This window comes from Bos indicus, chromosome 1 (assembly GCF_029378745.1).
Source record: "Bos indicus isolate NIAB-ARS_2022 breed Sahiwal x Tharparkar chromosome 1, NIAB-ARS_B.indTharparkar_mat_pri_1.0, whole genome shotgun sequence".
Lineage (NCBI taxonomy): Eukaryota > Metazoa > Chordata > Mammalia > Artiodactyla > Bovidae > Bos > Bos indicus.
The window spans coordinates 71,937,749-71,952,586 of NC_091760.1; the positions used below are offsets into that span (position 1 = coordinate 71,937,749).

General features: G+C 35.4%; 1 protein-coding gene across 1 annotated transcript in view; it reads left to right on the top strand.

The window, feature by feature from the left end:
* The window catches only part of PAK2 (p21 (RAC1) activated kinase 2), an 88,742-nt gene that overhangs the window by 57,601 nt on the left and 16,303 nt on the right, over positions 1 to 14,838 (top strand). Inside the window, exons 3-12 of the mRNA XM_070789330.1 lie at positions 1,307 to 1,407; positions 1,736 to 1,883; positions 3,414 to 3,445; positions 4,382 to 4,489; positions 7,136 to 7,268; positions 8,652 to 8,715; positions 10,392 to 10,440; positions 10,925 to 11,037; positions 12,488 to 12,605; positions 14,669 to 14,768. Of these exons, the coding sequence (XP_070645431.1) occupies positions 1,307 to 1,407; positions 1,736 to 1,883; positions 3,414 to 3,445; positions 4,382 to 4,489; positions 7,136 to 7,268; positions 8,652 to 8,715; positions 10,392 to 10,440; positions 10,925 to 11,037; positions 12,488 to 12,605; positions 14,669 to 14,768 (966 nt within the window). The remainder of the gene's footprint in view (positions 1 to 1,306; positions 1,408 to 1,735; positions 1,884 to 3,413; positions 3,446 to 4,381; positions 4,490 to 7,135; positions 7,269 to 8,651; positions 8,716 to 10,391; positions 10,441 to 10,924; positions 11,038 to 12,487; positions 12,606 to 14,668; positions 14,769 to 14,838) is intronic.

Consider the following 14,838-nt stretch of genomic DNA (forward strand, 5'->3'; position numbering starts at 1 on the left):
GAAATACTGTGCCAGAAATCAGACAAAAGCAGTAACAGATCTGTACATTGATAAAACTATAAAACATTGCTGAGAGGAATGAAAAAAAACCTAAATAAATGGAGAGAGTCACTACTTTCATGGATTAGAAGATACAATATTGTTATTAAATCAGTTCTTCCTAGAATGATCTATAGATTCATTGCAGTCTTAATCAAAATCCCAGCAGACTTTTTAAAGAAATTATCAAACTTATTCTAAAATTCACATGGAAATGCAAAAGACCTAGAATGGAGCCAAACAATTTTTTAAAAAAGAAAAGGCTTATACTATATATTAATAGTTTCAATGCTTATTATAAAACTACAATAATCTAGTCTGATTGACATAAAGAGATTATTGCAACAGAGTTGAACATCCAGAAATAGACTTGTGTATATATATAATCAGTTGATTTTCAACAGTAGTTCAAAATGAGAAAGTGGCATTGACCTTCTAAATAGCAACACTGAGAATTAGAAGAAATTCAGAGGAGGGTGGTATTTTGGATCTAAATACATATACAATTAGTTGAGAGCTATCAGCTAAGGGTGTAGACCAAGAAGAAGAGAACATAGAATACAAAAAGTCAGTTCTAGCGCAGCATAAAAGTGAAGGGATGACCTGGGACTAATATCTCTGCCAGAAGTCTTGACATAAATTGCTGCAGAGTAAATAAGAGAATCTGAGAGCAAGGTGGTTAGGTGGAGGAAAAATATGGAACTGATGTGTTTGAATTTACAGAGATAGGTGTGTGGCAGAAATGTAAAAATAATTGGTAGAACCACAGAAAAACTGGGAAATCTTAAAATGTAACAGTTATTAACATCAATAAAAAGGAAGAGTTACACACAAAAAAATGACATGGTCCTTGTAAACTGCCTGTTCACATGGTGTATGTTATCCATAATCATAGTAATGTAAATTGCTCTTGCTAGGTAAATACAGAAACAGGGCTCGATAGACTGTTTTCCAAATTGTTCAGTATGTGAAGTGTACTTCTTTATTAATGAGAGAAGCAATACTCTAAGGGACCGTCTCTTCTGTCCTGAGCACTTTTATTTAGGCCTGTTGTTGGGTCAGTCTGTGTTTCTTTAATCAGGACACTGGTTGACAATACCCACCCTACAGCCATGAGATTTCTATGCTTGATTTATCAGCTTCCTATCAGCCAGTGTTTTTAGGGAAAATCTCTTTTTTAGAATAATTTTGTTCCTAATCTGTTTGGGGAAGACTATAAACATGATTACGAGTACCTTTTAAAAGGCTTTTTTTTAATGCCTTCTAGGAAGTAAGAAGAAAGAGAAGGAAAGGCCAGAAATTTCTCCTCCGTCTGATTTTGAGCATACCATCCATGTTGGCTTTGATGCTGTTACTGGAGAATTCACTGTAAGTTTACCTAGGTGGAATGCATTTATAAAGCAGAGCTCAAGCTTTTCCTTCAGGTATTCTTTTCTGTCCACATGTAAACTGAATTCTTAGTGCTTTTCTCTTTGTACAGAAGTGTTTGTGGTTGGATGTGTCCTTTTCCTAGGGAGCTGAGGCTCTTGATTATAATTTGCAACATATATAGATTTAGAAAACTAGACCTTTTAAAATTTAGTCAAACCTGCAATTGTGTAGGTTGATTTGTTTTATATATTTTGTCACTTTGCTCTGGAAATTGGTCTTACTAGAGCAATTCAAAACAACTAATTTCTGAATATCTTTTCATTAGGGCATGCCAGAACAGTGGGCTCGATTACTGCAGACCTCCAATATCACCAAACTAGAGCAAAAGAAGAATCCTCAGGCAGTGCTGGACGTCTTGAAGTTCTATGACTCTAATACAGTGAAGCAGAAATATCTGAGCTTTACTCCTCCTGGTAAGACATCAGACCATGGTAACAGGCTCACTTAACTGGGATTGGAGAGTAAAGATTCTTCTGGAAGAATAAGAGCTAAGCTATGGTGGTTGTCTTTATTTTTTCCCCTGCATAGATCTGCCCTTTGTAAACCAATAGAGGGCAGCTCTTGTGTACAATATGGAGTCTGGAGATTATATTAATCTCTTAGTTTTGCCAAAAGTGGATATTTTGGCCTTTTGTTTATTGGTTTTTTCTCTTCCCTGCTTTTGAATGAGTTCCAGCAACAGATGGGAAAGAGGCTGATTTGCAGACATGTTCAAACTAGAAATATATTTATTGCTAGTGGGACAGGTTATTTTACTGTATATAAATGCACAGACTTTGAAATAAAAAATGTTTTCCACTCAAAAATTGAAAGCCATCACATGTATAAATATAAGCTTTGGAACTCAAAGAATTTATTCCTCAGATTTGGAATATCATCAGGTAGGAACTGGAGAATAGTGGATTTTTTTTTTTTTTTAAGTTCATTTGTTCAAATAAGGACTAGAAAAAAAATCCATACATTACAATCAATTATTGTGTCTCGAATCTCTGTTATGTAGGCTTCCTGCCATTACATTAGCACTCATGCTGTCTTTTCCTTACAGTTTATTTGTTAAAGAATCATTTGTCCTGTTTTCCCTCAGTGTGGATTTTGCTAATTACATCATGGGTTATCATTTAATGTTTCTTTCCCCTCTTAAGTCATACATGTAGTTTTAAGAAATAATATGATTGAGCTAAGATTATACATTTAGTTTTAATTGATTGTACTTATTTGGTTATATCCTTTTAGAACCAATAAGGTCCACTTGGTGTATTTAGACCTTTTTTACGTAGTCTAGTAGTACATCCTTAGCAAAAGGTCACATTTATTCCCAACTGCAATTAGTAAATGCAGTTAAATGAATAATGTATAAATGAATAATTTTTTTAAATCAGTGTCTGAACAGAAAATGGTATGTTTGTGTGTTTGTGTATCTGGGCATTTTAAAGGATAATACAAAATTTGCTGTTCTAACTCCAGAATGAATATTGTGGTATTTAGACTTCATGAACTGTGGTTTTGCCTTCAGGGATTTGCTTTCATATTGATCAAAATTTATGTCAATAATTTTCCTTTATACAATTACTGTTGGTTTCTCTAAGTTCCTTGATAGGCAGTTTGCTGGAGAAAAATATCATTATGAATAAACTTCTGTTTAGTTTCCAATAAAATTTTTTATTAAGGTATAATTTTATGCTCTAAAATTCACCCACTTGATGTTTGCAATTCAGTGACTTTTAGCAAATTTACAGAGTTCCATTAAATTTGAGGTTTATGGTCTTGTGTAAATTCTTATTTAAAAACTGATATTATTTTTCTTAAGTTTTAATTCAACTCAAAATGATACCAGTGTAAGAACATGTCACTTACTTTGCTTTTGTCTATTCTTCCTTTATTGTGTAAAAGTCATTTTATTTTTTGAATTGTTCACTTAGCATTATTTTCTCTTTTGTATTCAGAGAAAGATGGCTTCCCTTCTGGAACACCAGCAGTAAGTTAATATGTTATTTCTTATAGTTCTTCTTTTAAGTTACCCAAAACAAATCTTAGTTTTTATTTTACTTGCCAAAATAAATTACAGCCTTCAGAAATAACTACTTGATATGTACTTTTAGATAGGTACTTGATTAGTTGAGGAATCTTTGTTAAGCAAATAGAATTTCCTCCAATGATGCTTATAGTAACTAAAACTTATGATTGTTAGAGCAATTTAGTTACTTTTGATAATGTTTTCATGTATAACCATGAATACAAAGAACTTGCCAGCGTTTTCCTCTGGCACCGTCTTACCGAATCTAGACTATGGAAATATACTGAAGAATAAGAAGCCTGTCAGAATCTTCCGAGTTGTCTGAGACTTCATCTAAGTTACCATGTAAGCACAAACACCTCCTGCAAATAATAGCTGTTTTATTTTCAGTTCCTCAGTTTGGAGGAAACCATCTCCTGGAGTTATTTGAACACTATATGTAATAACATGTAAAATCCATATCTAGCACCCACCTTGCAAATAATACACTCTGTATAAAGGATAATGCCTTGCTCTTTTGCTTTGTTAGCCAACACTTTTTCTGGTGAATCAGGCTGTTTTAAATAACTGAAAAACTCTGACTTATACAAAGCCCAGTGGATTTTTGTTTTTGGTCTTAACAAATGAAGTGATTGTTTACTTTTTGGGCTTGCTTAAAGGATATAAAATTCTCTATATAGTATTCTCTCTTAAGAATACTTGGTATTTACTGTATACATTTGTTTCATAAACTTTTATTACCTTTAAAAATGATTAGATTAGAACCAGTAAGGTTTTATTGCTTTGAAGTGAGCTAGTAAATATATTTTCAAGTATGTTCAAAAAACAGATAGTTGTATTTTCATCTATTGTTATGTTTGACTTGTCTCTCTTACTTTGCTTATATGATAAATGCAGCTGAATACCAAGGGATCGGAAACATCAGCAGTAGTAACAGAGGAAGATGACGATGATGAAGAGGCTCTTCCTCCTGTTATTGCTCCACGACCAGATCATACAAAATCAGTGAGTTTCTGATTAATGAACTGGGTTGTGTGTCTGTGCATATGAGTTTTAAAAAACAGCAGTCTGTATTTGATTTCCAGTGGTTTTTAAAAGGGTTTCCCAGTTGGCCTCAGTGGTAAAGAATCCACCTGCCAATGCAGGAGATGATCTCTGGGTCGGGAAGATTCCCTGGAGAAGTAAATGGCAACCCACTCCAGTATGCTTGCCTGGGAAATATCACAGACAGAGAAGCCTGGTGGGCTACAGTCCACAGGGTCACAAATAGTTGGACGTGACTGAGCATACATGCATCAGATCAGATCAGATCAGTCGCTCAGTCGTGTCTGACTCTTTGCGACCCCATGAATCGCAGCACACCAGGCCTCCCTGTCCATCACCAACTCCCAGAGTTCACTCAGACTCATGTTCATCGAGTCAGTGATGCCATCCAGCCATCTCATCCTCTGTCGTCCCCTTCTCCTCCTGCCCCCAATCCCTCCCAGCATCCAGGTCTTTTCCAATGAGTCAACTCTTCGCATGAGGTGGCCAAAGTACTGGAGTTTCAGCTTAAGCATCATTCCTTCCAAAGAAATCCCAGGGCTGATCTCCTTCAGAATGGACTGGTTGGATCTCCTTGCAGTCCAAGGGACTCACAAGAGTCTTCTCCAACACCACAGTTCAAAAGCATCAATTCTTCGGCGCTCAGCCTTCTTCACAGTCCAACTCTCACATCCATACATGACCACTGGAAAAACCATAGCCTTGACTAGACAGACCTTTGTTGGCAAAGTAATGTCTCTGCTTTTGAACATGCTATCTAGGTTGGTCATAACTTTACTTCCAAGGAGTAAGCGTCTTTTAATTTCATGGCTGCAGTCACCATCTGTAGTGATTTTGGAGCCCAGAAAAATAAAGTCTGACACTGTTTCCACTGTTTCCCCATCTATTTCCCATGAAGTGGTGGGACCGGATGCCATGATCTTCGTTTTCTGAATGTTGAGCTTTAAGCCAACTTTTTCACTCTCCACTTTCACTTTCATCAAGAGGCTTTTGAATTCCTCTTCACCTTCTGCCATAAGGATGGTGTCATCTGCATATCTGAGGTTACTGATATTTCTCCCGGCAATCTTGATTCCAGCTTGTGTTTCTTCCAGTCCAGCGTTTCTCATGATGTACTCTGCATAGAAGTTAAATAAACAGGGTGACAATATACAGCCTTGACGTACTCCTTTTCCTATTTGGAACCAGTCTGTTGTTCCATGTCCAGTTCTAACGGTTGCTTCCTGACCTGCATACAGATTTCTCAAGAGGCAGATCAGGTGGTCTGGTATCCCCATCTCTTTCAGAATTTTCCACAGTTTATTGTGATCCACACAGTCAAAGGCTTTGGCATAGTCAATAAAGCAGAAATAGATGTTTTTCTGGAACGTTCTTGCTTTTTCTATGATCCAACGGATGTTGGCAATTTGATCTCTGGTTCCATGCACGATTTTTAAAAAAGTCCTCCTGCTGAAAATATTTTAATATGGGGGATTTAACTAGGAGATCTTTACCTAAATACCATTCATCAAAAAACTAGTTTTTTTGAAAATTAAAGTTGAATGGGTCTTTAAAAGTTAAAATGCATATTGTGTTTTCTTTCTGCATTACCCCATCTCTTCCAGAGACCTCATCTGTCTCTCTGCCTTTCTCTGTTTATCTCAGTGTAGAAAAGTACTAAGTCTAGAACTTGAACTTGGATCTTACCTCTTATCCAAAGCATGTATTTTATCTCCCATTTAACATTTCTGTTAAAACATTAGTATCATTCAAGAGGCTGCCAGGAGTGAAATTTCTAACAGATATGGGAGAATTTTAACAATAACAACATTTGACAGAGGCAGCAGGAGTCCTGTCCTACTCCCTATACTAACAGAGGGTTGTGGTGAGGTGTTGGCACAGTAAACAGGTATAAAACTGACTGCCATTGTATCCTCATCGGTACAGGGCTCTATTTTCTTTACATTTAGACTTGACTCTTTGAAATGAAATGATAGAAATTATATTTGTGTAAAAATTGTTGTGGGAATTAATAATAGTTAGGCTTCCCTAGTGGCTCAGATAGAAGAGAATCTGACTACAGTGCAGGACACTGGGTTCAATCCCTGTATCGGGAATATCCCCTGGAGAAGGAAATGGCGACCCACTGCAGTATTCTTGCCTGGAGAACTCCATGGACAGAAGAGCCTGGGGGGCTATAGTACATGGGGTTGCAAAGAGTCAGACATGACTGAGTGACTGACACTCACATTGCAACATCAGGATTTCCATTATTTTGCTCTTTATTTCTCTCTTTTAGAAAAATATGATTTTTAAAGTTGTATTTCTTTCTGCTTCATTTCTGGCACATTATTTTTTATCTGACTGCACTTAAATTTCATTTACAAATCTTCTGTTTTGCTATACAAACTTTTAACATATGTATATGATGTTCCTAAGAAAAATGTTTTACATTGCCTCTTAGTTACCAATCTTTAGTAAAACAAGTCTGAAAGTATTACTCTCATTCTTTAGAACACTGGAAACAACTTAGTTTTTGTCAAAAATCAAAGAACTGAATAGTGTGCCAGTTAAGAATACCTAAAAATATTTTTCTTCAAGTCTTAGTAATTAACTGTTTCTCTGCAGATTTATACACGATCTGTAATTGATCCTATTCCTGCACCAGTTGGTGATTCTAATGTTGATGGTGGTGCCAAGACTTCAGACAAACAGAAAAAGAAGGCCAAAATGACAGATGAAGAGATTATGGAGAAATTAAGTATGTTGCCTACATTTTACATTATTCTTAAATTATTAACAGCCCCTGAAACATTTGGCCTGGATGGGTCTTAATTTATACCTTATATTTTGGCTTAAATTGTTTTCTCCTAGGAACAACAGATTCAGTTAATGTAGTAAAGCCAAAATAATACTCTTCTTTGCCTGCTTATTATTATGTGCCGACTTGTGAGCAGTCTTTGCAATAGTCAGTATTTTGGGGAGCAATATTTCAGAGGGCCAAATCTAAGGGTCCTAATTGGAAACTTTATCAAAGGAAGTTTGTATATATTTATGCACACCTGTAGAATACAAAATGTCCCTAAATAACTAAACCAAATGTCTTATCTAGATAATATGTGTAAGCATAAAATGTATTTTTTTCCTCCATTTTCATCCATCAACTATCATTGGCCTGAATCAAGCCCTGGAAATAATACACACAGGCCAGAGAGAGGGTAGCAGTAGTATCTCATTATAAGTCTATAGCCACTAGAGTTGTATTAGGACACTGATCTGGAGGCATCAAGGAAAAATATTACAGATTGGATATAGGCTTGAGGCTGAGTACCTATATAAAATTGGTTTATTTTTGTGAATTTCTGGGATATGCCCCTCTCTCCTTTTACCTTGTGAAAGTTTAAGTGAAAATTTAGTGTGATTTTCTCATGCTTGGACTTAGTTATAATAAGACTATGTTAGGATTTTATGTACAAAATCATACCTTTTTTTTTTTTTTTTTAAAACAAAATCCTAATTTTAAGACCTGTTTCTTAGTTGTGCTTTGTGAACTTTTCTTAAGCAGATGTATGATTAGTTTATATTAGAGTAATCTTTATAGTAATAAGTGATTTACTAAATATATTAAAAGATAGATATAGGAGAAGAGCTATTAGGGTTTTTCATTTGGATATTTTATATATTTTTTTTTCTCATAGTAAGTAGTTTTGTAACTTACTGTTACCTTAATATTGATACATTTCAGTGGAGTATGAAAAGTAGGATGACCAACTTGTCCTCTCACCAGGATTTGACCGGTTAAGTTTTAAAACTTAACATGCCACATCCTAAGAACCCCCTGAGTCTCAGGAAAACTGGTATAGTTGGTCATTCTGTAATGTCATCATTTTTTAGAAAGTGTTAGGATAATCAAGACATTAGTTAGGAGGTCTAACCTTGTGGAAATAATGTATCTTCTTGCTTCTGTTACTTTTTAATTATTATTTCTTTTGTGTTTGAAGCATAGGTTATTTTTGAAACTTAGTGTTATGTATGTTCTAAAATCAGTGGGGTTTATTAAAAGAAATAATGTTATCAGAATTAGTTTACAATTTTAAAATACTTGACTGAGTTTCCAAATTTTTGTTGTTTTTGTTTAAAATAGGAACTATTGTAAGCATAGGTGACCCTAAGAAAAAATACACAAGATATGAAAAAATTGGGCAAGGGTAAGTATTTGTGACTGTATTAACAGAATATTCATTGTTTTCTAGATGTCCATCTTGATAGCTCTTTTGCTTACTGACATTGCACACTTACGGTGTTCTCTGAATAGTATTCTTGGATTTGTGTAAAAGTAATGAACTTATTTCTAGATGATATTGAAATACTGTACTACCTAGCAGTACATTGCTGCTTCTTAAGTGTGATTTCACATTGGTGGTAAGAGATTAGATGGGTGGGGAAATTGTCCAGCAAATATTTAAAGGACAGTAAGAAAATTTACTACAAGTTTATAGTGTTTTCTTTGTTTAAATGCATTTTAGTCACATCATGAGTATGAATCCTTAATTCTACTGCCCTTCTGATGTTGTTCAATAGTTTGTATTTTTAATAATTATTATTTGTTTCTTTATTTATGGCCATGCCATGTGACTTATGGGATGTTAGTTCCTGACCAGGGATCAAATCCAGGTCTCCCACTGTGGAAGCTCAGAGTCCTAACCACTGGCCTCTCAGGGAATTCCCAATAATTTGTATTTTAAAACTATGCTAACTGAAATTTTTTCTTCTCTATTGCTTGAGAGCAAATGAACATCTTGAATTCTTAATGTTACTTCTGGAAAGTATTCTGTAAGTTTTGACAGTGAGCTTAAGTCTTTTTGAAAACTTAACGAATTTCCTTTTAAAAGTAAAATTTAATTGCACTTCTGGTTTTAATAACAAAAAAATTGAAAATCATGTTTGTATCCTTGAGCCTGATAATGGATAAATAAATAGTAGTATGAAAAAGTGGAGAAGGCAATGGCACCCCACTCCAGTACTCTTGCCTGGAAAATCCCATGGATGGAGGAGCCTGGTAGGCTGCAGTCCATGGGGTCGCTAAGAGTTGGACACGACTGAGCGACTTCACTTGCACTTTTCACATTCATGCATTGGAGAAGGAAATGGCAACCCACTCCAATGTTCTTGCCTGGAGAATCCCATGGACAGAGGAGCCTGGTGGGCTGCCGTCTCTGGGGTCACACAGTCGGACATAACTGAAGCGACTTAGCAGCAGCAGCAGTATGAAAAAGTGAAAGTGATGGTTGCTTAGTCATGTCTGACTCTCCAACCCCTTAGACTATAGTTCTCAACTCAGTGTTGAATCAGAAAAGCAAATTATAGGAAAATACGTAAAATGAAATAATTTATATGAAGTTTTAAAAATACATTAAATATCTTCTGTAGTGGTACACATCTGTGTCCTTAGTAAAGTATAGAGAAACATGTGGCAATTATGCACATTGAATACAGAGTGAATGTCCAGCACAGGTTACTTTGGGGAAGAGGGCGGATGCCTTTGGAAAGGCCACATAAGAACCTTTAAATTTGTTTGTAGTTCTTTGTTTCTTAAGAAGGGAAATAAATCCATGAGTATATGTTACTGATTTCTTTTTGTCTGATCTTTTTACTATGTTTTTGTAGGTCTGAAATTTATGACAAATTTCTAATATAAGTTTTAGCCACAAGGATTACCTCTTTCTTACTCTTCCCCTCTTTGTTTTTGCTTTTACCTTTTTTAAAGATGTTCTGTCTTCAGTGTTCTTTAACCCCCTTCCAGTTGTTTTGAGAATAAAGTCTTTGGATGTTAATGAGAATGATTTAGAAATCTTAAATCTGCTTGTGTCTTTTTTTTCCCTAGGGCTTCTGGCACAGTTTTCACTGCTACAGATGTGGCATTGGGACAAGAGGTAAGCAATTTTTTCCTACTTCTGGGTGTTACCATTAGCTTTTACTATAGGCAGAACCTAGATCTGCCTGTGAATAATCAATGAGGAATTTCTTTTTCAGTTGAATATGTTGAAGGATTGCTCTAGAGAATTTTATAGTATCTTCCTTACTGAGGGGGAAAAAAGAAGTAATTAATTATGTGTTTAGTTTCACAAATAAATATTTTAAAAACTATTTTCCTAGTTTGGATGAAAAGAGGATTAATTTCTGGCACTGGACTGACCTTGGGTTTAGATTTCTAGAGAAATCCGAAAATACTAGGGCTTCTGTATTACAAAGAATTGTGCATAGGCAGTGTGGAAGTTAAAGCACTGCCTATGAGTAAATTGTAATCTCACTGAATAGGATGTATGTAATAAATTAGATGATTAACTTATTAGTGTTTATGATTTTCTAAGAGAATTAGGAAGCTTGTTCTGATTTTTTTTCCTGTTTCCACCATAGGTTGCTATTAAGCAGATTAATTTACAGAAACAGCCAAAGAAGGAATTGATCATTAATGAGATTCTGGTGATGAAAGAATTAAAGAATCCCAACATAGTTAATTTCTTGGACAGGTAAATAGAAATATTTCTTAAACATTGGGAGAAAAATGGTTTTGGAGATTAGCCAGACTAGGGTTGAGTGTCAACACTGAAAAGTAAACTCAAAGTAGGGAGAGAGGTGAAAATAGCATGTTACAGTTTGTGATCTTAGTCAGTGAGTCATGTCTGACTCTTTGCGACCCCATAGACGGTAGCCCGCCAGGCTCCTCTGTCCTTGGGGATTCTCCAGGCAAGAATACTGGAGTGGGTTGCCATGCCCTCCTCCAGGGAATCTTCCCAACCCAGGCACTGAACCCAGGTCTCCCACATTACTGGCACATTCTTTACCAACTGAGCCACCAGGGAAGCCCATGTTACAGTTTAGAAGGTCCCTTTTCTACTTAGGTATCAGTTGGCAATCAAGAGAAGGCAGTTAAATGGAGGACACTGCTACTAGTGCTCATAACAAGTCCAAATGATCAGGAGCAGAAACACTAAGGAAAGATTGGCTGTGATTCATGTCTTGATACAGAGGTGATTGACCGCTCAATTTTTAAACTTTCAGGTCAATTTTATTTCAGATTTTGTCTTGGGAAAATAACATGTTTATCAAAACCTCATATAATTTAGGAATTGATGTCAAATAACAGAACAAAAAGTAGAAGAGAAAATTATGTATTTTACAGCCTTTGTTTTTTTGGCCACACTATGCAGCATATGGGATTTTAGTTCCCTGCCCATGGGTTGGCAGTGAGAGTACGAAGTCCTGATCACTGGGCCAAAAGGAAATTCCCTTACAACAGATTTGTTTTTAAAGCAGGATGTCTATGTGAATGAAAGAAGAATAGTAGAAAAATAAGTGAGAATTACAATAATGATTGTGTTGGAGATAGGGAACTATAGGTGATTTTTTTAAATTTCCGTATTTAAATTTGTTTTGAATGGATTAAGAGAAAACATACTTTTAGACTTTAGGCCTACCTCTGGAGACCATGTTCATAGAAATAAACTTTCCAGGTACATTTCTCTGCTTTTTAACAAGTCAGTAAAGCATGGGTGGTTAAGGTAAGCCATAAGCTTTGGAACCAGTTGTGTTTAGTTTCAGATTCTGGTTCTGTCACCTACTGGCTATGTGACCTTGTATGAGTTACCTAACCTTTCCAGGTCTCCATCTCCTGGAAGCCTCCATCATCTGGAAGTTCATACCATACAGGGTTATATTAACTGGAATAATCTATGTACACACTCAAGTTAGAATTGTGGGTAAATTTTAAAGTGATTTAGGAAAATCATAATGACCTTCTGTTGCTTTTCTGTGCTGTTACAAAGCACCTTTTCAGTGTTCTTCCTAGCTATCAAAGCTACCAGCTTTCTGGGCTGTTTTTTTTTTATCAGGGTGTCTAATAATTGAAATCTTCAATATAGAGCACCATGTATTTAGAAGAAGTGAAAGTGTGGATGTATTTTGTCTGTTCTCTTTTAGTTACCTGGTGGGAGATGAATTGTTTGTGGTCATGGAGTACCTGGCCGGAGGATCCCTTACTGATGTTGTCACAGAGACATGCATGGATGAAGCCCAGATAGCTGCTGTGTGCAGAGAGGTGAGTTTGCTCCCTTTTTGATAAGTTACAGTAACATGTGGTTAACCGAGTTGAAAAAAGGGAAATATTTATTTATTCAAGTAGGATACTTTTGAGGGTAAGAGGGGGTGCCATTAAAAATATACCACTCAACAGTGGAAGCACGGACAAAGTGGCACACATCTTCTCCCTAGGTATTAATTAATGTCTGCTTGTGGATTTATTGATTTCCTTAAAGGCGACCAATGAAATGATATTCATTAATGAATTTTGAGACACACTGTTTGTTTAGGCCAGTAGAATTCTGTCACATTGCCTACATCTAAGCCAAAAATGAGCCTTTCTGACTTCCATGTAATCTTTTTCCTGTGGATGAAACTTAGGTTAATGAGATTGTCATTAAAACTGAGACACTACTTGGAATCCTAGGAATCATTATCACAAAGGACGAAATTGTGACAGTTCTTACAACTGTTATGTTTCCTGTGATTAGGCTTCCCTCATTTTTACAGTGAATTATAAGTAAATTATAACCTTTGTTCATGTAAGAACAATATATGTGATGTTTTTCTTTTTTCGTCTTTTATTTGGCATTTTTTTTTAAAAAAATATTCTTCGAAGATTTTAATTCTGGTGTGGTTATGCTTCATTTAATGGATATTCCTCCTGATTGTTTCAGGAAGGATGGAAATAAGAACTTTTTAATAGTTTTAAATATGATAGTTTAATAATATATCCCTTAACAATGAATGTTTGAAAAAATGAAGAATGTTTGGTCACTTAAAAGTTGATAAGAACAAGAATTTATTTATACTTAATTTGTTTTTCTAATAATTTTTGTCATAATTGGTGTAAAGTTATTTTAAGAGTTCCTCTATTTATTCCTAATTGGTATAAGGTTATTTTAAGAGTTCTTCTGTTTATTCCTACAAGTATTTTTCTGGGGATTTATTCTTTTCAGAAATCTGCTTAAATGCTTGGTAAATGTGACGCAGTACTAGTTTTTTTCTTTGAGTAGTGCAGTGTTTTGAATGAGATTTTTAGTTGTAAAGATGTACAGACTTCATTTGTTGTTCTACTTTAATGTGGGTAAGAAATAAAAACATAGCTTTTTCCAAGTTACAATTTATATGCGGTTTACATTAAAAAATCTTAGCAAGCAGATTTAAAAAATTTAACCTCATTCTGTTTTTAAGGAAGTGAGAGTACTTTTTCTGCTCTTTTGACTCAGTGCTTTCTGAAATATGGCATAGTATCTAGGATATGGATATAGCTTTATATGAAACCTACCATAGAAGAAAGGAAGAAAACATTTTACATCATACTGAAGAACTGGAAAGAACCAGACTACCCAGTGTCTTATATTGATTAGACTTCTGAGTATCTCAGATTCAGATAGGAATGATTACAAGTTTATCCTTTACTGTTGAAAGTGAAAAGTGTTAGTCACTCAGTCACGTCCGATTCTTTGCAACCCCATGGATTGTGGCCTGCCAGGCTTCTCTGTCCTTAAAATTCTCTAGGCAAGAATACGGGAATGGGTTGCCATTTCCTCCTCTAGGGGATCTTCCTGACCCAGGGATCGAACCTGCATCTCCTGTGGCTCCTGCTTTGGCAGGCATTCTTTACCACTGAACCACCTGGGAAGTCCCCATTACTGTTGAAATGATATGTAAAAAGGCTTGTGCATGTTTACCAAGTGCTGTGTACCTTTAGACGTTTAAATTTAAACCTGAACAGGCCTAGAAATCATATTGACCCGCCCATTCATTTCAAAATGAGAACATTGAAGACTAAGTGATATTCTTATGGTATTAAATAACCTGTGGCAGAAATAAGACTAGATAAGACATTATTTAATAGTTGTTTCTGGATAAGACCAGAGTAGGAAGAGCAGGATCTAATTATTTAAGGTGTCTTATTTTTGTAACTTTGCATGTGACAGAATTTTTTTTCTCTGTAAATGTATTATTAGAGTGTCTTCTACTAGATACTAGAGGTGGTACTCAGGTAAATAGTGTATGTGAATTTCCCTTAGACTTTTCAGGGACTATTTCATTGATACGTGTTTTTCTTCTGTTCAGTGTTTACAGGCATTGGAGTTTTTACATGCTAATCAAGTGATCCACAGAGACATCAAAAGTGACAATGTGCTTTTGGGCATGGAAGGATCTGTTAAACTTAGTGAGTAATACGTGAATAGATAACATTTATATGTTACTTATAATTTTCTGCATTTTGTTTAAGTAAAAAC